This window comes from Ceratotherium simum, chromosome 19 (assembly GCF_057802395.1).
Source record: "Ceratotherium simum simum isolate JZ-2026a chromosome 19, ASM5780239v1, whole genome shotgun sequence".
NCBI classification, from domain to species: domain Eukaryota; kingdom Metazoa; phylum Chordata; class Mammalia; order Perissodactyla; family Rhinocerotidae; genus Ceratotherium; species Ceratotherium simum.
Window position 1 is genome coordinate 8095507 of NC_141918.1, and position 25745 is coordinate 8121251.

Genomic DNA, 25745 nt, shown 5'->3' on the forward strand with positions numbered 1-25745 from the left:
TTTTTTTAAATCCATCTTTGAGGCCTAGAAGACTCTAAGAAGAAAGGGTAAATTTTCCATTGTCTTAAAAATTTCTAGAAGTTCTAATATGTTTTGAGGATGTATAGGGTTAGGAAAAAATGACTCTATATCTAATAAGTTAGACATTTTCCTTCCCCATAGATTAACAATTACAGAATAAAATGTTAAGAAATGTCTAAAAAACGGCCTCCCCAGAGTTGACAAGACTAGGAATTCTGTACCTTAACGTCAATTGTGCTAAACTAGGAGAACTCCATTCCAGATTGTATTGCTCCAGTTTACACCATGGAGGAAAGAGACGATGCAGCATTTGAAATTAGGCTTCCTTTCAAAATAATTTTCCCTTGACAATTTTTACCTGGTGTTAACTGACATTTCACAAAATAATTTCAAGTAATTTAGCTATATTTTTCAATATGTCTATACAGTGTTATATTTTACAGCAACACCATATGTTAGTTGCAGAAAGATTGTCATAAAAGGCTCAAAACTGCCATTAAAATCTTTAAAACTAGAAAAATTATGCAAATTTCAGAAAACTAACACTACATATTGCCATTAATTATATTTTCTTATAAACCAGCCAGGAGACTGTTTTAAAGTTAAGAGTAAAACCAACGGAAAACTAAAGATAAACTGTCTATACACATAAAATTTGAAATTAAAAAAATGGTACATTAATAAACAAATAAAAACAAACCTCAATCTTATCTGAATGAAATCCTGTTGTGAAATCAGGGGACTGTAAATCTCTAGGACTACCCACTCCTGCATAGCTTCCTTCAGAGTCTGATGTTAATAGTTCTGGAAGAGATTCCACAGAAGTGGTCTTACCAGACTTTAATAATCCTAAAAGGTAAAATTTTTAAAAATATTTAAACACATATACATTAAACATATATGTATTATATTCAATGAACCAAAAAGAACTAAAAGCTTCCATTTATCCAGATTTAGTAACATTTAAATTATAGCCACTGTACCAAAATCTTAATAATTCAAGCTAACTGAAGAAAGAAATCAGTTGAAGTGAAAAAATGAAATGGAGGAGATTTTAAAACAACAGTCTTACTCATTTCAATTACACAAATTATGCAATGAACCTGAAGAAGACAGTTCTTTGGGATCTGCTTTAAGAATTGATTCAGAATGTTTTTTCCCCATAAAGAAAGAAGACAAAATTAATAAACTCCAGACCCCTTTCTCATCTGTCTCCCTGTACAGAGGTCTCTGTACCCCTGCAGAGGAGGAATGGCCCCATTCTGTGTGGGAGGAGCTTTGTACCCTTTCTGCTTCTCACCTAGCCAGCAGACTGGCCCAGTAGCAGAAGCCTGGGCTTCTGCTTTCACTTAAAGCAAAAGAGTTGTTATGAAATGTATATACTATTTCTTCTCTTAGGCAAGCTAAATACCTGTCTCCCTGCCACATCTGGTATCCAGGTTCATTAGCAGATCACAGTTATTTCAAATATAAACAGAGTAAAAAGTAAACTTTTGCTTAGGTTCATGTGTTTATTTTCACATATTTCAAATTTAGTAGAATCTAAATGAAGTAGAAAAATAAACAAAATAAACAATTATATGAGCTGTAACTAAAAGTTGTACAATTGATTTAAAAATAAATAAAACATACCATCTCTTTTATTTATTATTTTCCAGATAATAAATCACTTTGACAAGATATATGCCTCTTTTGTTACCATTGCTAAAATACAGTTTGAAAATCACATTCAAACTTTTTTCCCCCACAATCCTTTAAAAATTATTTATCTAAGAGAGTATATTTAATACTGGAATGCTCCCTAAAAGTCAATCAGAAATAAATCTAATGAATAAAGATGATGATTAAAGTGGCCAACAATTATTTTTGGTAAAAAAACACTTTCACAGAGTGTCTTGCATCTATCTTTAAGGATCAACACAAATAAATGTTAAGCCTTCACACAACCATCTTTGATGAAATTTGCCTCACACTCAAATTTTCTTCCGGAATAGGTCTTTTTGGCCCCCAATTAAATTTAACCTTTTAATCATTATCTACTTCGGCCACAGAAAAAGTGGTACAGAAGGAAGAACACAGAACTGGAATCATGAAAATAAATTCTGTTTCTCTCTGAAACCACCCTAAATCACTAAAGTTTTCTGAGTTTGTTTCCTCAGCTTTAAAGGAAGGGACATAAATTAGTTCATTACTAATGTCTCTTCCAGCTCTGAAATGCTAAGACTCTAACACATGTGCTAATAACATTATTTGAAATAAACCAAATATCTGCTTTTTCCATTAGTCTTTTAGGTGACTAAAAATCACTAGTTTCATGACGGTCTATCCATTTATTCTATGCCTCCTTCCAAGGAGTAAAGGTAATTCACACAACACAGAGAACACAAAATCGCAGAATTTTACATTTTGAAAGGTCCTAAAATAGAAATCAGGAGATGTAATAAATGGAAAAGACCTATCTTCAGTGCTTCATCAATCAATTTAGGTATATTATCTTTTTTATATCTTTTGTGTTATCTAAAACAACTATTCTTGACATTTTTTATTACCTTGAACATTATCGAACAAGTCAAATACCTCCTTTATAGATCTTAAACATAAAAAGATATTCTCTCTTTGCCGTGAATAATAGCTATTTTTTTCACAGGGACACAAAACAACGTGCACTTGTATTTTTCAAAGTTGCTTGTATAAGGCTGATTGACTATAAAAATACCGCTGACAGAGGGGCTGGCCCCGTGGCTTAGCGGTTAAGTGCGTGCGCTCCGCTGCTGGCAGCCTGGGTTCGGATCCTGGGCGTGCACTGGGGCACCGCTTCTCCGTCCATGCTGAGGCTGCATCCCACATACAGCAACTAGAAGGCTCTGCAACTATGACATACAACTATCTACTGGGGCTTTGGGGGAAAAAATAAATCAATAAAAATTAAAAAAAAAAAAAAAATACTGCTGATTAGAAATTGCACCAGTTTATGTCTTACTGCTACAGACACACCTATCATCTCTGAAAGCCATACTGTATTCTCATTACGTTCTAGTCTCACTTCATATTTTTCTCTAAAGAAACTACTAAAGTTTAGATGGTTTAATCTGGATCTAATCAGATGAATCCAGATTGTGCGATGGTCTATAATACTACTGGCCTAAACTTTTGAAAACAAAACAAAAAGGTCTGAGTGGTACTGCTCTAATTAAAACAGACTAAAGAGACACTAATAAGCAAAGGCAATGTCCATCTTGATAAGATACCAGATTTTTTTAAGGTTAAAAAAAAGGGTATAGGGCTGGCCCGGTGGTGTAGTGGTTAAGTGCACACACTCCAATTCAGCAGCCCGGGGTGTGCAGGTTCGGATCCTGGGCACGGACTGACGCATTGCTTGTCAAGCCATGCTGTGGCAGGGTCCCATACAAAGTAGAGGAAGATGAACACGGATGTTAGCCCAGGGCCAGCCTTCCTCAGCAAAAAGAGGAGGACTGGCAACGGATGTTAGCTCAGGGCTGATCTTCCTCAAAAAAAAAAAAAAGGCTATAAAAACATTTTTGGACAATTAGCAAGTCTGAATAGTGACTGTAATACTGGATAATATTAATGAGTTAATGTTAATTGTCTTAGATGTGATAATGGTATTGTGGTTGTGTAGAAGAATATCCTTATTCTTAGGGGATTCATATTAAAGTTGGGGGCAAATGTCACGTCCACAACTTACTTCCAAGTGGCTCAGTAAAAAGTACGTGTATAGAATGTTTGGAGGATGAGGAAAGAGAGTAGGCAATAGAAAGCCTGCAAGAAAAAGCAAATGTGGTAAGAGGTTAACAGTAAATCTGGATGAAGTGTACATAAGGTGTTCATCGTATTTTTCTTTTATCTTTTCAGTAAGTTAAAGACTTTCAAAATTAAAAATTGGGGAAAAAATTGTAGAAAAACTACATAATTGTTACTTTCAAACAGGCTCACATAATGCCTAGATGTAAAATGTGCTGTATTCTACTACTGAATTATAACCTCTTATGCATGTGAATAGCATCTCGCTTGGAGCACTGATATTTATGAAGTGAATCCACAGAATAATAGTATCTCTGTCATGTTTTGCCCACCTCTAACCCTCTATGCCACTGGACAGAGTGGTCTTTCTAAAAACATAAATCTTATCCAGTCATACCCTGCCTTAAAAATCCATCAATAACTACCCATAGCCTTTAGAATAAAATCCAAATTCCTTAGTTTAGCATACAATACCCTCTAAAATCTAACCCTCTCCAACCTATCTCATATCTGCACATAGCCTGTATGGCTGAGCCATGCTGAACTTTATGCACAAGAAATGTACAGTTCTTTCTAGTGCCTTGAGGCTTGGGAACATACTGCCCCCTTTGCTTAGTATGTCTATTGCCTCCTTTTCTTGGCCAACCTCTCTTCATTCTTCAAGATCCAACTCAGGTATAACTTTCCTCTAAGAGGTCTTCCCTGATCAGCTCAGACTAGTCTGCGTGCCTCTTTTGTGCTCACAGAGCAAACTTCGATCAGAGTACTTACCACAATATACTATCATTTTCTGTAGCCCTCCTAAGACAAGGACTATCTTCTATTTCAGTAGCCCCAGCAGACGATATATAACAGTATTTAATATATGGTAAATGAATTAGATAATGAATAGAGACATGAAAGATTAGATGGGAAATATATCCTAAAACACTTTCCACTAACCTGTAGATGGTGGACTCTGAATAATATCTGAAAGATTATAACCTCCAGAACTATCTGAACGCTTACGTGGCTTCCTCTTTGCTTTTGTTTTTGCCTTCTTAAACATATTTTCCCTAGGAAAAAGCAAACATAAGAGTCACTTAAGTTAGAGATGAAACAGCATAACTATGCATTTTAAGCTACAGTATATAGCATTTTGGTCAAACAGAAAACACAAAGGATACACATGCTCTAGTCATATTAATCTATATGGCCCAGAGCAAATTACTCAATTTTACTGAACATCTGTGTGATACAATTACTTGTTCTACCCCTAGCATTTCTGTAAAAGTTAGAAACAAGATAGTATATAGGAAAATACTATGAAAAGTAAAATACTGCACATGTTCACACACCAGCTATTACAAACTATGATCTTGAACTAGAAATATTTGGTGATAATTTTTAAAGCATTTCAGAGAATGCTTAATTCCCTGAATTAAGTATTATTAATCAAGAAAGGGAAAATAAGGTGTGATATCAGCATCATGGCGGAGTGAGCTTTCCCATAAACTCTTCCCCCAATAAGATACAACAAAAGGGACAGTCACAGACCAACAAGGGAGTCTCATACAGCAAAAAGTGACACTGGAAAGACCCACACTGCTGCACATCTGAGAGTAGATGTGCTGGGGCCCCTGGAGGAAGTGGGGAGAGGTAAGGAGAAATCCTCTCCCTCCCCATCAGATCCACGATTCGGGTTGTGCAGCTCCCAGAAAGGGGGGAGGGGGTGGCCCTCTGCAGGGAAACCGTAGCTCTTCAGGCTCTCTCAGCCAGTGGGAAACTCCACACACAGGACTCAGAACTGCTGCAGGGGTGCCACCAACATCTGAGCACCCCAGGAGGGCTGATAACAAGGGGTGAGCGAGAAGCCCCCCAAGCCACAGACCCAGCGGGCAAAAGAGAGAGCCCCCCCTCCATGCCTGACACTGCAGCTCAGCCGACCAGTCAGAGCAGCCGCTGCGGAGGGCAGGGGGCTCAGATTACACAGCCCTTGACCCCCACATGGTGGCTGCAGGTGGAAACTGCAACCAGATATTTCCAGGATGAGGAAAAACAAAGTGAATACAGGAACCACAATGCAAATGTACATTAAATCGCCAGAACAAAAGGAAAATGACAAGCACCCAGAAATCAACCCTGAAGGCATAGAAACCCATAACCTAAACGACAGATAATTCAAAATAGCTGTCATAAAAAAGCTCAACGAAATACAAGAAAACACAGATAAACAATTCAATGAGATAAGGAGTTTCTTCACAAAAGAGATTGAAATCATTAAAAAAAAAAAAACAATCAGTATTGATGGAGATGAAGAACACAATGGAGGAGATAAAGGAGAATACGGAATTGTTAAAGAACAGAGATGACAATATAGAGGAAAGAATTAGCATGATAGAGGATAGGAATACAGATACGCTCCAGATGGAGGAGGAGAAAGAACTGAGACTAAAAAGAAATGAAGAAAGTCTCTGAGAAATATCCGACTCAATTAGGAAATGTAACATAAGAATTATAGGTACTCCTGAGGGAGAAGAGAGGGAAAGAGGAACAGAGAGCCTATTCGAGGAAATAATAGCTGAGAACTTGCCAAATCTGGGCAAGGAGCAGGAAATATCAGTAAGTGAAGCCAACAGGTCGCCTAAATATGTCAACAGGCAAAGGCCCGCTCCAAGACATATAGTAGTAAAACTGGCTCAAATCAATGACAAAGAAACAATATTAAGGGCAGCTAGACAAAAACAAAAAATAACGTACAAAGGAACTCCCATCAGGCTCTCAGCAGATTTCTCAACAGAAACTTTACAGGCTAGGAGTGACTGGAACGATATATGCAAAATACTGAAAGACAAAAACTTTCAGCCAAGAATACTCTATCCAGCGAAAATATCCCTCAAATATGATGGAGAAATAATAACTTTCCCAGATAAACAAAAGCTAAGGGAGTTCATGGCCACAAGACCCCTACTACAAGAAATGCTCAAGAAGGCCCTCAGGCCTGAAAAAAAGAAGAGAAAGAGAATACAAAGCTTGGAGCAAGGAGAAAAATAGGTAGACAAAATCAGAAAAATAGTAGATCTTTACCAGAATAGGTTAGCAACCACTTAAACACCAAAATCAAAGATGAAAAGAAGGAAATAACCAAAAATAAATATAACCTCATCACTTAAACACACACCCACAACACAAGATAGAATAAGTTGTGACAAGAATAACTTAGAAGGGGAAGAGGAAAGAGATCAAATTGACTTAGTATAAGGAAATAAGAGGCCATCAGATAATGGACTATCTCATATACAAGATCTTTTATACAAACCTCAAGGTAACCACTAAACAAATAATCAGAACAAAATCACATATGATAAATAAAGAGAAAACTATAAGAGTCATAAGACAGTACAATCAAACTGAATTGGCAGTCAGAAACACATGGGACAAGAAACAAAGGAAATGCAAAGAACCAGAAAATAAACGATAAAACAGCAACATTAAGCCCTCATATAATATATCAATAATTACTCTAAATGTAAATGGATTGAACTCTCCAATCAAAAGACACAGAGAAGCAGGATGGACTAAAAGCAAGACCCAACAATATGCTGCCTCCAGGAAACACATCTCAGCTCTAAAGACAAGCACAGGCTCACAGTGAAGAAGAAAATACTCTAAGCTAATGGCAAACAAAAGAAAGCAGGTGTTGCCATAGTCATATCACACAAAGTAGACTTCAAGATAAAATGGGTTAAGAGACACAAAGAGGGGCAACATATAATGATAAAAGGGACACTCCATCAAGAAGACATCTTATACACACCCAACATAGGAGCACCAAAGTACATAAAGCAACTATTAACAAACCTAAAAGGAGATATTAACAACAACACAATAATAGTAGGGGATCTTAATACCCCACTTACATCAATGGATAGATCATCCAGACAAAAAGTCAATAAACAGTGGACTTAAATGAAAAACTGGATGAGATGGACCTAGTAGATATATACAGAGCACTCCATCCAAAAACAGCTGACTACACATTCTCTTCAAGCGCGCATGGAACATTCTCAAGTATAGACCATATGCTGGGAAACAAGGCAAGCCTCACTAAATTTAAGAAGATTGAAATCATAACAAGCATTTTTTCAGACCATAATGCTATGAAACTGGAAATCAACTACAAGAACAAAACTGGGAAAGTGACAAAGATGTGGAGATTAAACAACATGCTACTGAACAACCATTCATCATGATCATTGATGAAATTAAAGGAGAAATCAAAAAATATCTGGAAACAAACGAAAATGAAAATATGCCATACCAACTCATATGGGATGCAGCAAAAGTGTTCCTGATAGGGAAATTCATAGCAATACAGGCCCACCTTAACAAACAAGAAAAAGCCCAAATAAGCAACCTTAAATTACATCGAACAGAACTAGAAAGAGAAGAACAAACAAAGCCCCAAGTCAGCAGAAGGAGAGAAATAATAAAAACTAGAGCAGAAATAAATGAAATTGAGACCAAAAAAAATAGTGGAAAGGATTAATGAAACAAAGAGTTGGTTCTTTGAGAAGATAAACAAAATTAACAAACCCTTAGCCAGACTTACTAAGTAAAAAAGAGAAAAGGCTCAAATAAATAAAATTAGAAATGAAAGAGGAGAAATTACAATGGATACCACGGAAATACAAAGGATTATAAGAGAATACTATGAGAAACAATATGCCAACAAATTGGACAATCTAGAAGAAATGGATAAATTCTTAGACTCATACAACCTCCCAAAACTGAACCAAGAAGAAATAGAGAATCTGAATAGACCAATCACAAATAAAGAGATTGAAATAGTAATCAAAAACCTCCCAAAAAATAAAAGTCCAGGACCAGATGACTTCTCTCGACCAAACATTCAAAGAAGATTTAATACCCATCCTTCTCAACCTATTCCAAAAAATGGAGGAAGATGGAACACTTCCTAACTCATTCTACGAGGCCAACATCACCCTGATACCAAAGCCAGACAAAGACAATACAAAGAAGGAAAATTACAGGCCAATATCCCTGATGAACATAGATGCAAAAATCCTCAACAAAATATTGGCAAACCAAATACAGCAATACACTAAAAAGATCATACACCATGATCAAGTGGGATTTATACCAGGGATGCAGGGATGGTTCAACATCCGCAAATCAATCAACGTCATACACCACATCAACAAAACAAAGAATAAAAACCACATGGTCACCTCAATAGATGCAGAGAAGGCATGTGACAGGATCCAACATCCATTTATGATAAAAGCTCTCAACAAAATGGGTATAGACGGAAAGTACCCCAACATAATAAAGGCCATATATGACAAACCCAGAGCCAATATCCTACTCAACGGGGAAAGTCTGAAAGCCATTCCTCTGAGAACAGGAACGAGACAAGGCTGCCCATTCTCACCACTCTTATTCAACATAGTACTGAAGGTTTTGGCCAGAACAATTAGGCAAGAGAAAGGAATAAAAGGAATCCAAATAGGCAACGAAGAAGTGAAACTCTCACTATTTGCAGATGACATGATTTTATATAGAGAAAACGCTAAAAAATCCATTGGAAAACTATTAGAAATAATCAACAACTACAGCAAAGTTGCAGGACACAAAATCAACTCACAAAAATCAGTTGCATTTCTGTATACTAATAACGAACTAACAGAAAGAGAGCTCAAAAAGATAATACCATTTACAACTGTATCAAAAAGAATAAAATATCTAGGAATAAATCTTACCAAGGAGGTGAAAGATCTATACAATGAAAACTACATGACATTATTGAAAGAAATCGATGATGACATAAAGAAATGGAAAGACATCCCATGCACATGGATTGGAAGAATAAACATAATTAAAATGTCTATATTACCTAAAGCAATCTACAGATTCAATGCAATCCCAATTAGAATCCCAATGACATTCTTCATGGAAATAGAAAAAAGAATACTAAAATTCATACAGGGCAACAAAAGACCCCGAATAGCTAAAGCAATCCTAAGAAAAAAGAACAAAGATGGAGGCATCACAATCCCTGACTTCAAAACATACTACAAAGCAATAGTAATCAAAACAGGATGGTACTGGTACAAAAACAGACACACAGATCAATGGAACAGAATTGAAAGCCCAGAAATAAAACCACACGTATACAGACAGCTAATTTTCGACAAAGGAGCTAAGAACATACAATGGAGAAAGGAAAGTCTCTTCAATAAATGGTGTTGGGAAAACTGGACAGCCACATGCAAAAGAATGAAAGTGGACCATCTGCTATCGCCACTCACAAAAATTAACTCAAAATGGATCAAAGACCTGAAGGTGAGACCTGAAACTATGAAACTCAAAGAAGAAAATATAGGCAACACACTATTTGACATCGGTCATCAAGGAATCTTTTCGGATGCCATGCCTACTGAGACTAGGGAAACTGAAGAAAAAATAAGCAAGTGGGACTTCATCAGATAAAAGAGCTTCTATAAGACAAATGAAACCAGGATCAAAATGAACAGACAACCCACCAGCTGGGAGAAAATATTTGTAAAACATGTATCTGATAAGGGGTTAATCTCCATAATATATAAAGAACTCACACAACTGAACAACAAAAAAACAAACAACCTGATCAAAAAATGGGCAGAGGAAATGAACAGACACTTCTCCAAAGAAGATATACACATGGCCAATAGGCACATGAAAAGATGTTCAACATCACTAACCATCAGGGAAATGCAAATCAAAACAACACTAAGATATCACCTCACGCCCGTTAGAATGGCTATAAACACCAAGACAAAAAAATAACAAACGTTCGAGAGGATGTGGAGAAACAGGAACTCTCGTACACAGCTGGTAGGAATGCAAACTGGTGCAGCCTCTATGGAAAACAGTATGGAGATTCCTGAAAAAATTAAAAATAGTAATACCCTATGATCCAGCTATCCCACTACTGGGAATATATCCAACGAATCTGAAATCAACAATCCAAAAAGGCTTATGCACCCCTATGTTCACTGTAGCATTATTCACTATAGCCAAGAAGTGGAAGCAACCCAAGTGTCCCTCAACTGATGATTGGATCAAGAAGATGTAGTATATATATACAATGGAATACTACTCAGACATAAAAAAAGACACAATCGTCCAATTTCCAATGACATGGATGGACCTGGAGGGTATTAAGTTAAGTGAAATAAGCCAGAAAGAGAAAGACAAACACAATATGATCTCACTCATATGTGGAACATAAACCAACACACGGACAGAGAAAACTGTATTGTGGTTACCAAGGGCAATGGGGGTGGGGGGTGGGCACAAGGGGTGAAGGGAGACACGTATATGGTAACTGACAAACAAAAACGTACAACCAAAATTTCACAATGTTATAAACTATTAAGACATCAATAAAAAAAAAAAAGAAAGGGAAAATAAAATTATCTACAAGGACTACAATTGTCTTGTTTTACCTAAAAATTATAGATCGCATTATATAATTTATCTGTAGTTACACAGGTCAGCTGTGTATACTATTATTTTGTAAAGAATAACATTTATGTTAATAATTTTATTATAGTTTTTAATATAATAATGTCATACATCTGTGTCAAATAATTATAAACTTCAAGTATTACAAATGCTACCAAATTATAGAAAAGGGGTTTAAAAAACAAAAAAGAACATCTCTGAAACACAAGAGCAGTTTTCCAGTGAGTTACATAGTTGGTTACTATACATATAGTAAATGACTTGAACATCCAAAGACTTTAACAGGTCATTTACCAAGTAGAAGAAAAGTAGGGCCAGCCCCGTGGCTTAGCAGTTAAGTGCGCGCTCCGCTACTGGCAACCTGGGTTTGGATCCCAGGTGCGCACTGACGCACCGCTTGTCCGGCCATGCTCAGGCAGTGTCCCACATACAGCGACTAGAAGAATGTGCAACTATGACATACAACTATCTACTGGGGCTTTGGGGAGAAAAAGGGGAAAAAAAAAAGGACAAGGATTGGCAATGGATGTTAGCTCAGGGCAAGTCTTCCTCAGCAAAAAGAGGAGGATGGGCATGGATGTTAGCTCAGGGTTGATCTTCTTCACAAAAAAAAAAAAAAAAAAAAGGAAGAAGAAAAGTAATTCTGTAACCAGTTGATAAGTAAGCTTAAAACAAGGATTGGAAGTTCTACGCAGGGCTTGACAAACGGTCAGCCCCACTACAGGGAGACTACATAGAACCTGGGATATTTTGTTGGAGGACTCTCAAATGTCAGTCACAGTAGGTCATATCTCTTGAACCAGTCAGGTTCTCTATAGAGGAATCTAGAGGAGTGGCTGATGCACTCCTCTCTGGTTCAGCCTCTCCAGAGGGCAAATCTCTAGTCTTCGACCAAGAAGGAGGAGGGGCAATCACTTGGTTGAATGGGGTTCAGGAAGAGATCAATCCTCTTTGAAAGAATCTCAAAAGATACTCTTTTCCAAATCTAACCCCTCACCCTGGTCTTCATAAACCTGGTACCTCTAATTCTTAAGCCTTTCCAGAATTCTGTTTTAGTTTTTTCTGATCTAAGTCACTACTGCACAGCAACCACTTTCCAATTTCCAAAACTGTTAACATCTCCTGACTGCTGTTTTCTCCTTTCCTGTTCTCTCTGCTTCAGCACAGTCTGCCTTTTTTATTTCTTTATTATAATTTCAGCAGTGTTTTGGAAGGTAGCTAGGATAAATGCACTTATTCAACCAAATATGTTTAACACGAAGGCTACATTCCTTTCATACATATACTTAATTTTGTTATATGGCAAATATTAACTACGCATTCACTTTGTATTATACCAAGGCTAAGAATGAACATAAATACATACTTATGTCAGGTTTCTCAATTTTTTTCTTTCAATATCAATATAAAAGTGTCAGAAGTGTCCAAGGTCGGGGGTGTCAGGATAGAAGGAAGGAAGTAAAAGAAAAAAAAATGATAACAGAGCTTACGAATAATTTTGATCCACATTTACTTCTTCTTTCAGAAAGATATCGCCATCTTCCACTTCCAAATAGCTAATATCTGGTCCATCTTGATATGGTGTAATGACTCTTCTATCCATTGCTGGAATCTATAGAAAAAAAGATGTGACTTTTTAAATATAAAATTGGTAAAGTTTTTTTTTTAAATAGGTATAATATCCCATTTGTTTTAATATGTGGTGACGTTAACTAGAAAAAGTCTAGAATGCCTAATGACTTCCTAAATTTACAAGAGGAAAAACTGATTAGATTCATTAAACAGTTTATACCATAAAACTGTCAAAAACAAAAAAAAACAACTAGACAAAAAACTCCACTTTATTATAAAATACAAATTAATCCATCTCATGTGAGTCCATGTTTTTGCACTGTCCTGACCTTTGGTAAACAATAAATAATGAAAGATTCTCTCTGAAGCTTTCAATAACTTTCATTTGTAAAGGAATTCAAATAGATATTAATTTTATCATTAAATAGCTTCAATTTTGATTATCATAATTAACTTGAGATCTGTAAAGAAATCTTATGTCCTCATTTTTAAAGATTCTAATGTATTAGAATTCACTAGGAAATTATCCCACTGAGAAGTCCGACCTAATATGCTGCTTTAGTTGATAATATCAGGAAAAAACATAAAACTTACCATTTTTCGGTAAAACACAGAAAGATCCTTCAAAACACCATCACTTAAAACATCAAGAGACCTAAAAAACAAGACACAAAATTCTATTTTAAGGCTCGAGTAACCTAAAACCTGTCAAGATTTTCAAATATGTAGAGACATTTTATATTGCTGGATAAGTTATTTTTTAAAATATTAATATACCACTGCTACAAATTCTTTTTGGAATTATGTGTAGTTATATATTTCAAATAAACAGATATATAGCCAAAATATCTTGAATAAAATTCAAGTAACTCTTATAAATAAGTGATAGAAAACCCTTTTCTATGGTAATGAAATAGGAAGTATTCATTTTCCAAACTTCATTTTCCACAAATTATAATCTTTAACTACAGAAGGAGTACCATATTGATAGAACAATGGCCTATCAGGATGCCTGTACTCTATCTAGAATTATCACTGCTACCCATTACCTGCATGACCTTGAGCAACTCACTTTACCCTCCTGGGCTTTGATATCTTCATGTGTAAAATGATATTTGGACTAGATAGTTGTATTCAAAGTAGATTTCAAGGCACGCTCAGGTTCCAAAGAGGTACTTAAAGTCATCAGTGAAAATTTAAATCAAAGTTTATAATTTAAATTATTTTTACAACGAATACAAAACAACTTGCAAATTCACATCTGTACTACATTAGTTTTTAACATTTTGAGGATAATTAAAGTGTGATGCTACGTCAATTTTAGTGTAGCCCTCCTTTTCTTAATATCTCTGTACATATTGATTTACACTTCTAGCAAACACATTTGGTTAGGAATGGTGAAATTTCTACAAATCTTTAACACAAGTTACGCATGTCTACTCATGTAAATTATACAAGTGAAGACATCACCACAGCATATGTGCCATGCTTAATAGTTCAGCTGACACACTTGTCACAATATAATAATTAAACAATAGTATGACATATCATTTTCCAATATATTTTAGACAGATTTGGTGCTTGTTTTATATTTCGGTTGATTCTTAATTGACAAACCGAATGAGCTTACTTTGCTAATGCAAGGTAAAAAAAATTGCTATGATTAGAATTACTAATGTCATGTTAGCAAAGAAATTTATTTTGAAACCCTAGCCAAGTTCTGACACTAAAATATCAGAGGCACTTTAAAATGACATTGTCTAATATCCTATAACATTAATTTGCATTTAAAAAGCTTTTTTGACAAAATAACAAAGTATTAAACTGCCAAAAGAATTTCCTCTAAATTGAACTCGAAGTGGCAATTATTAAGAATCTGTTAGTGATTCACCTCTAAAAAATAGTAGAACACTTTTATTTCACTCACGTTTTAGAATTAGTTTCATTAAAGATCATCCTGACTTTGAAAAGTGAGTTATCAAAAAAAGTTACCATTTATAATATGGATCAAGATTTTCTTGATTCTTTGCAAAAAAAAAAAAAAAGTTTCCTGGGTTTTCTCATCTGTAATATGAGGATATAAACAGAAATCTACTTCATAAGGTTTTCATGAAAATCAACTGAATCTATGTAACACTTTTATAAAGAATGCTGCCTGGCACATTAGCATTAGTTATCATTATTACCACTGTTATTATTAGTTATTACTAATAGTAACTACTATTATGGCAGTATTAGTTGTTGTTATTACGATTAAAACAAATACAGAAATAAACTGGATACTGAAGCTTTAAAAATGCAAACTGACACCAAGAATTCTAATCTCAAATCTGTGTTCAGCAAAACAAACTCATTTTTCTCACCACTGACTTTATAGTGAGTAAACATAATAAAATTTTGACCTTATATTAAAAATAAATGTAAATTTATTTCACTAAAAATCCCACTGCTACAACAGTTGAAAAAAAATGGGATGAAATCTCAAAGATCCTTCTAATTCTAACATGTCTATGACTCCTAAATCATTAGCATTTATCAAATTCTTTCTGTCCAGGTAAACATCAATAATATGAAATATTAGCTTATAAAACAGGGTAGATATAATTCAGCCAATTTTTTATGTAAAATTTGTCATTTTTCCTAGGTAACATTACATTACTCACTGATTTCTACATAAAGCCTTCAATATACATATGAGCTTGCAACAAACTAGAGCAACTAAATTTTTCAGCTATCTGCTACAGCCTAAGTTTGACCAAAGAATCAATATGTAGTATAGGAAATGCCTTAAAGAGAATAAATACAAAAAGAAAAGAGAAATCAACCAGTACCAAATTTTATACATGCTTACATGTGAAGTAATTAAATGCTGACTTAATTAGTATTACAGTTAGTTTCCAAAAGCCAAAGTAACAATTACATAGTTACAAATCAGCCTAAATAGAGATATGCATACACATAAAAAATATTCTTACAATAATACTGTTCCACAACTTTCTAACCAGAATATAAGCTCCCTTGATGGCAAGGATTTTGTCTCTTTTGTTCACTGCTGCATCTTGGCAATGGGTGGCATACATATTAGGCACTCCAATATCGATGGAGTGACTGAATCTTATTACATTTTCATTTTCTACAAAGTTGGAATTTATCATTATTCACAATTAAATTACTAACATATCTGCTATTTATATATATAAAGAATTGCTTTTGTAACAGTTATATAATGTATGCACCCAACCTACCTTGCTTCAAGTAAAGCTGCCATATTCAGTCCTATAAACTGTAAACAAGACAGTTTCAATTGTTCAGCATTATACACTGCTGCAAATTCCAGTAGCGTAGCAGCATTCTTAAGGGTAACTACAAAGGAAGAGAAGATATGCAAAATAAGATGAAAGCCATGTTCTTACAGCAAATAAAATATACTTATTTCTAAAGTTGTCAAGTTTGAACATTTAGAACAAAGGAAACTGACAGTAGTTTCCTGCCAAAAATAACTTATACTAGGGCAAATATAGAATTCATTTTCCATCCTAATATGCCAAAGTAATTTTAAATGATTGGTTATGGGGGAAAAAGGCATACATAAAAAAATTTTAAGCAAAAGAAAGTACAGAAGGTGCATTACAGTTCACCTAAAATCAAACACATAATCAACAATCTTCCACCTAATATTTTCGAATATTTTTAACTTTAATTGATAAACAACTTTCCTTTTCATTTACACGTAGCACAGAATAGTCATTCTCTCTTCTATAAAACTAAAGACAGAGAAAGCTAAAAAGACTATAAAAAAACTAAAACTAAGACTAAGAGAAACTGATGAAATCATTCTATAAAACATGTTGAGTAATCTATCAGAATTTATGTGGGTATATTTACATATATAAATACATACACACATTATATATTTAGAAAACAAGTTCATCTAAATCTTACCATATTATTATTCATGTCAGTACAGAATCTGGTATACTGTACAAAAGATTCTGGATTTTGTTACAATCTTAGTAACTTTATATATGAAGTATCCTGTTTTGCTAGAGACTGTCCCATAATATTCTACCTACCTAGCAGTAACTTTGGCTTCCTGAACCCCACCATTTTTTTTTCTTATTTACTCTGAGTCTCAATCAACAGAGGAATACAACTGTTTTCTGCGTGTGGCTTCCTCCATTTCTTTTTTTCTCTCCCTTGTGACTGTCAAAACTTGTAACTGCAGCCAATAATGGTCTTTGCCTCACTCCTGACTAACCTAAATTTTCAAGTAATGATGTATCCAAAGTCTCCCATTGCAAAGAAAGAAAAATGGATCATATAAAAACTTTAGAGTTGTTCACTTGGGAATGATTGCCCAATAATCAGAGACCAAACTTCTGTTGAATTTTTCTCTTGCTAGGTTCTACAAAGATCAAGAAATTCATTAATAAAGGCAACTATGTAGCAGGAGCTAAGAAAGAAAATCCAAGGGATGCCAGGAAATTCGCTTGAACTACTGAAAACATTACCTATATGTATACTTTATACCTACTGTATGTTGTGTCCTTTATTTTAATATATTTCTCTTTTCTTGCTCCAAAGATCAGAGCTGTTGTTCTTTGTGATAACCAAGAAGATATCCACAGAGCTCAAGAAAAGTGAGTAAATAATACCCTAGAGCTATGACAAACTACTAGCAAGTACAAGTAAGAAAAATTTAATAATAAATTCCTTCATACTTCCTGAAGTAGAAATGGACAATAAAGGAGAACAAACGTAAGATTAGAATGAAACTTTTATATCAGACTAAAGAAATTTAACCTTTACCTCACAGTAAGCAATTGAAAATACCTAAACAGAGGAAAACATACTTACTTCCTATAGAAAGGTTAAAGAAAGAGAAGTAGAAAAGAAAGAGGACTTCTTTTTTTTTTTCTTTTTTTGGTGAGGAAGATCAGCCCTGAGCTAACATCCATGCTAATCCTCCTCTTTTTGCTGAGGAAGACCAGCTCTGAGCTAACATCTATTGCCAATCCTCCTCTTTTCTTTTACCCCCCAAAGCCACAGTAGATAGTTGTATGTCATAGTTGCACATCCTTCTAGTCGCTGTATGTGGGACATGGCTTCAGCATGGCCTGAGAAGCGGTGCATCGGTGCACACCCAGATCCGAACCGGGGCCGCCAGTAGTGGAGCGCACGCACTTAACTGCTAAGCCATGGAGCCGGCCCCAGAAAGAGGACTTTTTAAGACTACTGTGACACTACACAGAAGGGATGGAAAATAGTGACCTCAACTAGTGACAGAATAAAAAGGTGGGAGAAATGTGATCAACATAGTTAAGATGAATCAGTTCTGACAACTGAAAGAATGCTGATGTAAGGAACAAAATAACAACAACAAAAAAACTGGATTTCAAAATTGAGTGTTCAGGAGGACAGCCATGCAAGTAAGTGAAATAATGAACTGAGAAAGAAAGAAGAGTTTGAGAGAAGAGATATGTTTTGATCAAATATATTAATGGAACAGTTACATAAAAACTCCAGCAAACAGTAGGAAATGCGTAGCTAAACACAGATTTACAGCTAAGCCCAGGACAAGGGTAAAAAATGTCTCCTTTCAAACACTAATCTTTGAAATTCCAAAATAAATGTCACACCATCTCTATTATTCAAGGTTTTGACATTTCAAAAAAAATTAACGTATTCCAATTCTAAGATGTATATATCGCCACATATTAACATCTCTGAAATAAGGATGTGCTTACAAATGATGAAACAAAATAATTTAAATGTTTTAACAATTTTCGTGATAAAATAATGGTGCATTTTACTATAAATGGCAACACAGTCAATAAAATAATCCTTGATCAACTTGAAAACACACTAATATTCTAATTCATAAATACTCACGTTTTTCAGTTAATGCTACTTCACAAATCTCTTTCAGTCGAGTTATGAGAAGTTGATCAGCCACCACAAGAACACTACAAACAAAATCCACATTTTGAGATTCTAAAAAAAAAGAAAATAAGCATCACACTTTATTACTTTGTAAACAGTATACCTAGGAAAACAAGTTCAAGTTATTAAAAGGGAAAATTACAATTTTTTTTTTTTTTTTTTTTTTGGTGAGGAAGATAAGCCCTGAGCTAACATCCGATGCCAATCCTCTTCCTTTTTGCTGAGGAAGATCCGCCCTGGGCTAAGATCCGTGCCCATCTTCCTCCACTTTACATGGGACGCCGCCAAGCATGGCTTGTCAAGCGGTGCATTGGTGCGCACCTGGGATCCGAACCTGCAAACCCCGGAGCATGCGCACTTAACCACTGCACCACCGGGCCAGCCCCATGGTTATTTTTTAAATGTCAGAATTGCAACTATGAAAAATAGTAATAACATGAAAATATTTCTCCCTTTAGGTAGAAAACTGGAAAGAAACAAACCAAAATGTCCTGGTTCACACAAGGACCATAAAATGGGAACTTGAGTTGATCTTTTTATTCTAGAGGGCTACTAGAATGCCTGACTTATTTAAAATCTCCCATGTTGTTAGACAAACATTTTTCAAACTAATAAATAGAGGGGAAAGTCAAATTGCATAATCAAACTTAATATATAGGTATATGTTAAACACATATAACACATATATGTTAAGAACATAGAGAGATAGAGGGAGGGGTGAATAATGCTCTTAGGTTTCCCTATTTAAAAAAAAAATTGGTCATTTAAGAGTACATTTTTTTTAAACTATAGAAGTTCCTTGATTTAAAATAACCTTCTTGGGCCGGCCCTGTGGCTTGGTGGTTAAGTACGCGCGCTGCGATGCTGGCGGCCCGGGTTCGGATCCCGGGTGCGCATCGAGGCACCACTTCTCCGTTCATCCTGAGGCCGAGTCCCACGTACAGCAACTAGAAGGATGTGCAGCTACAACACACAACTATCCACTGGGGCTTTGGGGGGAAAAAATAAAATAAATAAAATCTTTAAAAAAAAAAAAAATAAAAAAATAAAATAACCTTCTTGATCCCTAGTACTACTAATGGCCTATTAAGCAATGCCTCTGAGCCACTGCCAGAATAACAACATAAAAAAAACAAAAACAAACCACCACCATAGGAAGAAAGGGAAAAAAAAAAACAGTCAAGAAGAGAAAATGAAGTAGAAAAATCATTTTAAAAAATGAGAGAGAGGTGAAGTCATTAGGAATGGCAGACTAAGGACTACTTCCAAAATTCCTTTCCTCCACAAAAGCAACAAGAATACTGCAAAAAGTTGTCTAAATCAACTTTTTCGGTACTCTAGAAATTAACCAAAGACTTGCAATAATCTGGGGAGCACTGACTCAAGAAAAATGGCTGAATCTTGGTAAGAACAGTGAGCTCTGGGACACAGTAGCTTCTCTTATTTAGATCCTCCTCTCCCCTCCTCCACAGGAGTCTTGAAAACCAACAACTCTGCAATCACAGTGGAAACAAACAGCTATAGCCACTGGAGGAGACATAGCAGTTGTGGAGCAACATTACCAAAGAACTGTCATTATTTGACATGTCTGGCAGTTCCCTGGAAACACCACTAGCAGGGCTTGGCTTTATTTGACCTGACTCAAAGCTTGCCCAGTGAACAGCCTCTTCCCTAGGGGCATTTATTAAAAACAATCAGCAGCAATTGTTTAACATTGAAGTTGACTGAGACAATGATAACGGATGGCACAAACATGAAGCAGATCAAAAAAACTTAAAAAAAATAGCTAGGGAAAGAAATGTTTTAATGACTACATGTTTGTGTCCCCCGAAAATTCACATGTTGAAGCCCTAATTTCTAGTGTGGCTGTGTTTGGAGATGGGGCCTCTAAGGAAGTACATAAGGATAAATCAAGTCATAAGGGTAGGGCCTTGATCCAGCAGAATTAGTGCCCTTCTAAGAAGAGACATCAAAGAGAGATCTCTCCCTCTTCTTCCCTCCCTCTCTCCACACATACACACAAGCATGGAGGAAAGGCCACGTGAGGATAGAAGAAGAAGACAGCCATGTACAAGCCAGGAAGAGAATCCTCACCAGAAACCAACCTTGCCAGACCCTGATCTGGGATTTCTAGCCTCTACAACTGTGAAAAAATAGATTTCTGTTGTTTAAGCCACCCAGTCTATGGTATTTTGTTACGGCAGCCTGAGCAGACTAACACAGATGTCCATATGAATTCTGAAAAGTTCCAACATATTCTTGAGAATCTAAAAGGCCACACACATGTGGAGGGCTGTGCACATGCCCAGGAAAAGCTTAAGAAGGCCCAAAACTCTAACCTCTGTCTGAACATATGGCTCTGCAAAAGCAGGAAATAAAACCAAAGGAAGAGTTGTAAACTGCCTGCCTAAAAATTAAGGCATGCCCCAACATATACAAAGAGCTCCTAGGCAAAGGCTGAGAGATTTATCAGTTTTAAACATTTAAGGAAATTTTTATCTAATTATTAGCTGATCACTAAGCTAACCAAGCAGAGACTTCAGTGGTCACATATGACAAAGAATACAGATTTTACAGAATTAGTTCAGAAAAGTCAATAAAAAGCGAAAACAACAATCCCTGGTGAGGGAGGAAAATCAAACTTTAAGAGTTGCCACATTATATTATTTAAAATGTCCAGTTTTCAACAAAAAAAAATATAAAAGATGCAAAGAAAGATCTAAGTTTGGCCCATATATGGGAAAAAAGCAGCTAAGAGAAACTGTCCCTGAGGAAACCAAGATGCTGAACTATTAGACAAAGAATTTAAATCAGCGATTTTAAATATGTCCAAAGAACTACAGGAAATCATATCTAACAAACTAAAAGAAAGTATGAAGATAATGTCTCACAAAATCAAGACTATCAATGAAGAGATACAAATTATAGGTCAAATAAGACTATCCAATCTGAGGAACAGAAAGAAAAAGAATAAATAAAAATAAACAGAGCATAAGAGACTTGTGGAACACCATCCAGCATACCAAGACACATATGGGAGTCCCAGAAGGAGAAAAGGCGTAAAGAATATTTGAAGAAATAATGGCAGGGGAGGGAGAAGTACAAGTGTAGAGGTTTTGTATGCAATTGAAGTTGAGGTGTGTTTAGTTTAAAACAGACTGTTATAACTACAGTCATGTGCCACATAATGAGGTTTTTGTCAAGAACAGACTGCATATATGATGATGGTCCCATAAGACTAGTACTATATAGCTTAGGTATGTAGTAGGCTATACCATCTAAGTTTATGTTAAGTATCCTCTATGATGTTCACAGAACAATGAAATTGCCTAATGACATATTTCTCAGAATGTATCCCCGTCATTAACTAATGCATGACTGTATAAGATGTTATATGTAAGCCTTATGGTAACCACAAACGAAAAACCTATAGTAGACACACAAAAGATAAAGAGAAAAGAATCGAAGCATACTATGACGAAAAGATCATTAAACCACAAAGGAAGACAGTAACACAGGAAGAAGGGAACAAAGGAACTATACAAGAGTCAGAAAACAACTGACAAAATGACAGTAGTAAGTCCTTACCCATCAATAATTAAACGTAAATGAATTAAATTTTCCAATCAAAAGACAAATTGGCTGAATGGATAAAAAAACAAATCCAACTATATGCTGCCTACGACAGACTCGTCTTACCTTTAAACACACATATAGGCTGAAAGTGAAAGGGTGGGAAAAGATATTCCATGTAAACGGTAACCAAAGGAGAGCAGGGGTGCCCATCATTATATCAGACAAAATACGCTTTAAGTCTAAACCAGTTGCAAGAAACAAAGAGGTCATTATATAATGATAAAGGGGTCAACACATTAATAAGCTATAACTATCATAAACACATATGCATACAATATCAAAGCACTTGAATATATAAAGGAAATATTAACAGAACTGAAGGCAGAAATAGACATCAATATAATAATAATGGAGGACTTCAATATCCCATATCCAAATACAGATAAATCATCCAGACAGAAAATCAGTGAGGAAACATCAGATTTGACCAACACTGCAGACCAAACAGACCTAACAGATATATACAGAACATTCCATCCAACAGCAGCAAAATACACATTCTTCTCAAGCGCACATAAAACATTTTCCAGGAAAGATCATATGTTAGGCCACAAAACAAGTCTTGACAATTTAAGACTGAAATGACACTAAGTATATTCTCCAACCAGAATGGTATAAAACTAGAACAACAGGAAGAAAATTAGAAAATTCACAAACATGTGGAAATTAAACATAGTCCTGAACATCCAAATAGTCAAAGAAGAAATCAAAGAGAAAGAAAAAAATATCTTAAGATAAATAAAAATGGAAACAAAATATCAAACGTTACGGGATGCAGCAAAAGAAGTTCTAACAAGGAGGTTTATACTGTTAAATGCCTTAACAAAAAAAAAAAAGATCTCAAAAGAGATCTTAAGCTTTTTAAACAAGGAACTAGAAAAAGAAAAACAAAGCCCAAAGTCAGCAGAAAGAAGAAAAGAATAAAGATTAAAGCAGAAACAGTGAACAAGACAATAGAAAAACAAGAGAAAAGATCAACAAAACTAAGAGTTGGTTGTTTGAAAAATAAACAAAATTAACAAACCCTTATGCAAACTAAGAAAAAAGAGGACTCAAATAAATAAAATTATAAATGAAAGAGGAGACATTTACAACTAATATCACAGAAATACAAAAGATCATTAGAGACTACAATGGACAATTATATTCTAACAAATTGGATAACCCAGAAGAAATGGATAAATTTCTAGAAACATACAATCTACCAAGACTGAATCACGGAGAAATAGAAAATATGAACAGATCAATACCAAATAAGGAAACTGAATCAGTAATCAAAAAATCTCCCAAAAAAGAAAAGCCCAAGACCAGATGGCTTCATGGGTAAATTCTACCAAACATTTAAAGAAAAATTAACACCAGTCCTTTTCAAACTCATCCAAAAAACTGAAGAGGAGGGAATACTTCCAAATTCATTTCATGAGGCCAGGATTATCCTGATACCAAAGGCAAACAAGGACACAAGAAAATTACAGTACAATATTCCTGATGGACATAGACACAAAAATCCTCAATAAAACACTAGTAAACCAAATTCAACAGCATGTTAAAGGATTATACACCACTATCAAGTAGAATTTATGCCTGGGATGCAAGGATGGTTCAACATATGCAAATAAATAAACATGATACATCATCTTAACAGAGTGAATAAAAACCATATGATCATCTCAATAGATGCAGAAAGTGCGTATGACAAAATTCAACATCCATTCCTGATAAAAACTCTCAACAAATTGGGTACAAAAGGAATGTACCTCAACATAATAAAAGCTGTATATGACAAGTCCACAGCTAACATCATACCCAACAGTAAAAACCTCAAAGCTGTTCATCTAAGATCAGGAACAAGACAAAGATGCCTACTCTCACCACTTTTATTCAACATACTACTGGAAGTTCCAGCCAGAGCAATTAGGTAAGAAAAAGAAATAAATGGCATCCAAATTGGAAAGGACGAAGTAAACCTGTCTCTGTTTGCAGATGACAAGATCTTCTATACAGAAAACGCTAAAGACTCCACTGAAACACTACTAGAAGTAATAAACGAATTCAATAAAGTTGTAGGATACAAAACCAAAACAAAAATCAGTTGCTTTTCTATGCATGAACAATGAACTATCCAAAAAAGTAATTAAGAAAACAATCTCAGGGCCGGCCCGGTGGCTTAGCGGTTAAGTGCTCGCACTCCGCTACTGGCGGCCCGGGTTCGGATCCTGGGCGCGCACCGACGCACCGCTCCTCCGGCCATGCTGAGGCCGCGTCCCACATACACCAACTAGAAGGATGTGCAACTATGACATACAACTATCTACTGGGGCTTTGGGGGAAAAAAATAAAAATAAATAAATAAAATTAAGAAAAAAAAAAAGAAAACAATCTCATTTACAATTGCATCAAAAAGAATAAAACACCTAGGAATAAATCACTTAGGAATAAATTTAACCAAGGAGATGGAACGATATGTACACTGAAAACTATAAAACATGGATGAAAGAAATTGATGACACAACGGACAGATATCCCATGTTCATGGACTGGAAGAGCTGATATTGTTAAAGTGCCCATTTTACCCAAGCAACCTACAGATTCAGTGAAATCCTATCAAAATTCCAATGGCATTTTTCACAGAAATAGAAAAAGCCATCCTAAGATTCATATGGAACCACAAAACCCCTGAATAGCCAAAGAAATCTTGAGAAAGAAGAACAAAGCTGGAGGCATCACACTTTCTGATTTCAAACTATATTACAAAGCCACAGGTAATCAAAGTAGTACATACTGGCATAAAAAACAGACACACAGGCCAATGGAACAGAAGAGAGAATCCAAAAAAAACCTCTCATGTATAGAGTCAATTAATCTTTGGCAATGGTGTCAAGAATACAAAACAGGGAAAGGACAGTCTCTTCAACAAAGAATGTTAACAAAGCTGAATATCCACATGCAAGAGAATGAAACTAGACTCATATATTACACCATACACAAAAATCAATTCAAAATAGATTAACGACTTAAACATAAGACCTAAAACTGTAAAATTCCTAGAAGAAAACAGGAAAAACCTCCTAGACATTGGTCTTAGCAATGATTTTTGGGTTATGACACCAAAACCACATGCAACAGAAGCAAAAATAAACAAGTGGGATTACATGAAACTACAAAGCTTCTGCACAGCAAAGGAAACAATCAACAAATGAAAAGGCAACCTTCAGAATGGGAGAAAATATTTGCAAACTATATCTGATAAGGTGTTAATATCCAAAATATATAAGGAACTCCTACAACTCAACAGCAAAAAA

General features: G+C 35.3%; 1 protein-coding gene across 10 annotated transcripts in view; it reads right to left on the reverse strand.

Annotated features, from left to right (window-relative positions):
- IBTK (inhibitor of Bruton tyrosine kinase) overlaps positions 1 to 25745 on the reverse strand; it is a 129669-nt gene that overhangs the window by 59457 nt on the left and 44467 nt on the right. For 8 of the 10 annotated variants that reach the window (XR_015555216.1, XM_087443818.1, XM_087443819.1 and 5 more), the window contains 6 exons: positions 18757 to 18858; positions 16110 to 16227; positions 13459 to 13519; positions 12783 to 12904; positions 4726 to 4838; positions 722 to 870 (listed from right to left, as the gene is read on the reverse strand). Coding sequence is in view for 9 of the 10 variants with exons in the window: in XM_087443818.1 (XP_087299944.1) it covers positions 722 to 870; positions 4726 to 4838; positions 12783 to 12904; positions 13459 to 13519; positions 16110 to 16227; positions 18757 to 18858 (665 nt within the window). In the remaining variant the exon portion in view is untranslated. The remainder of the gene's footprint in view (positions 1 to 721; positions 871 to 4725; positions 4839 to 12782; positions 12905 to 13458; positions 13520 to 16109; positions 16228 to 18756; positions 18859 to 25745) is intronic. The other 2 variants (XM_087443816.1, XM_087443815.1) reach the window with 1 other exon arrangement.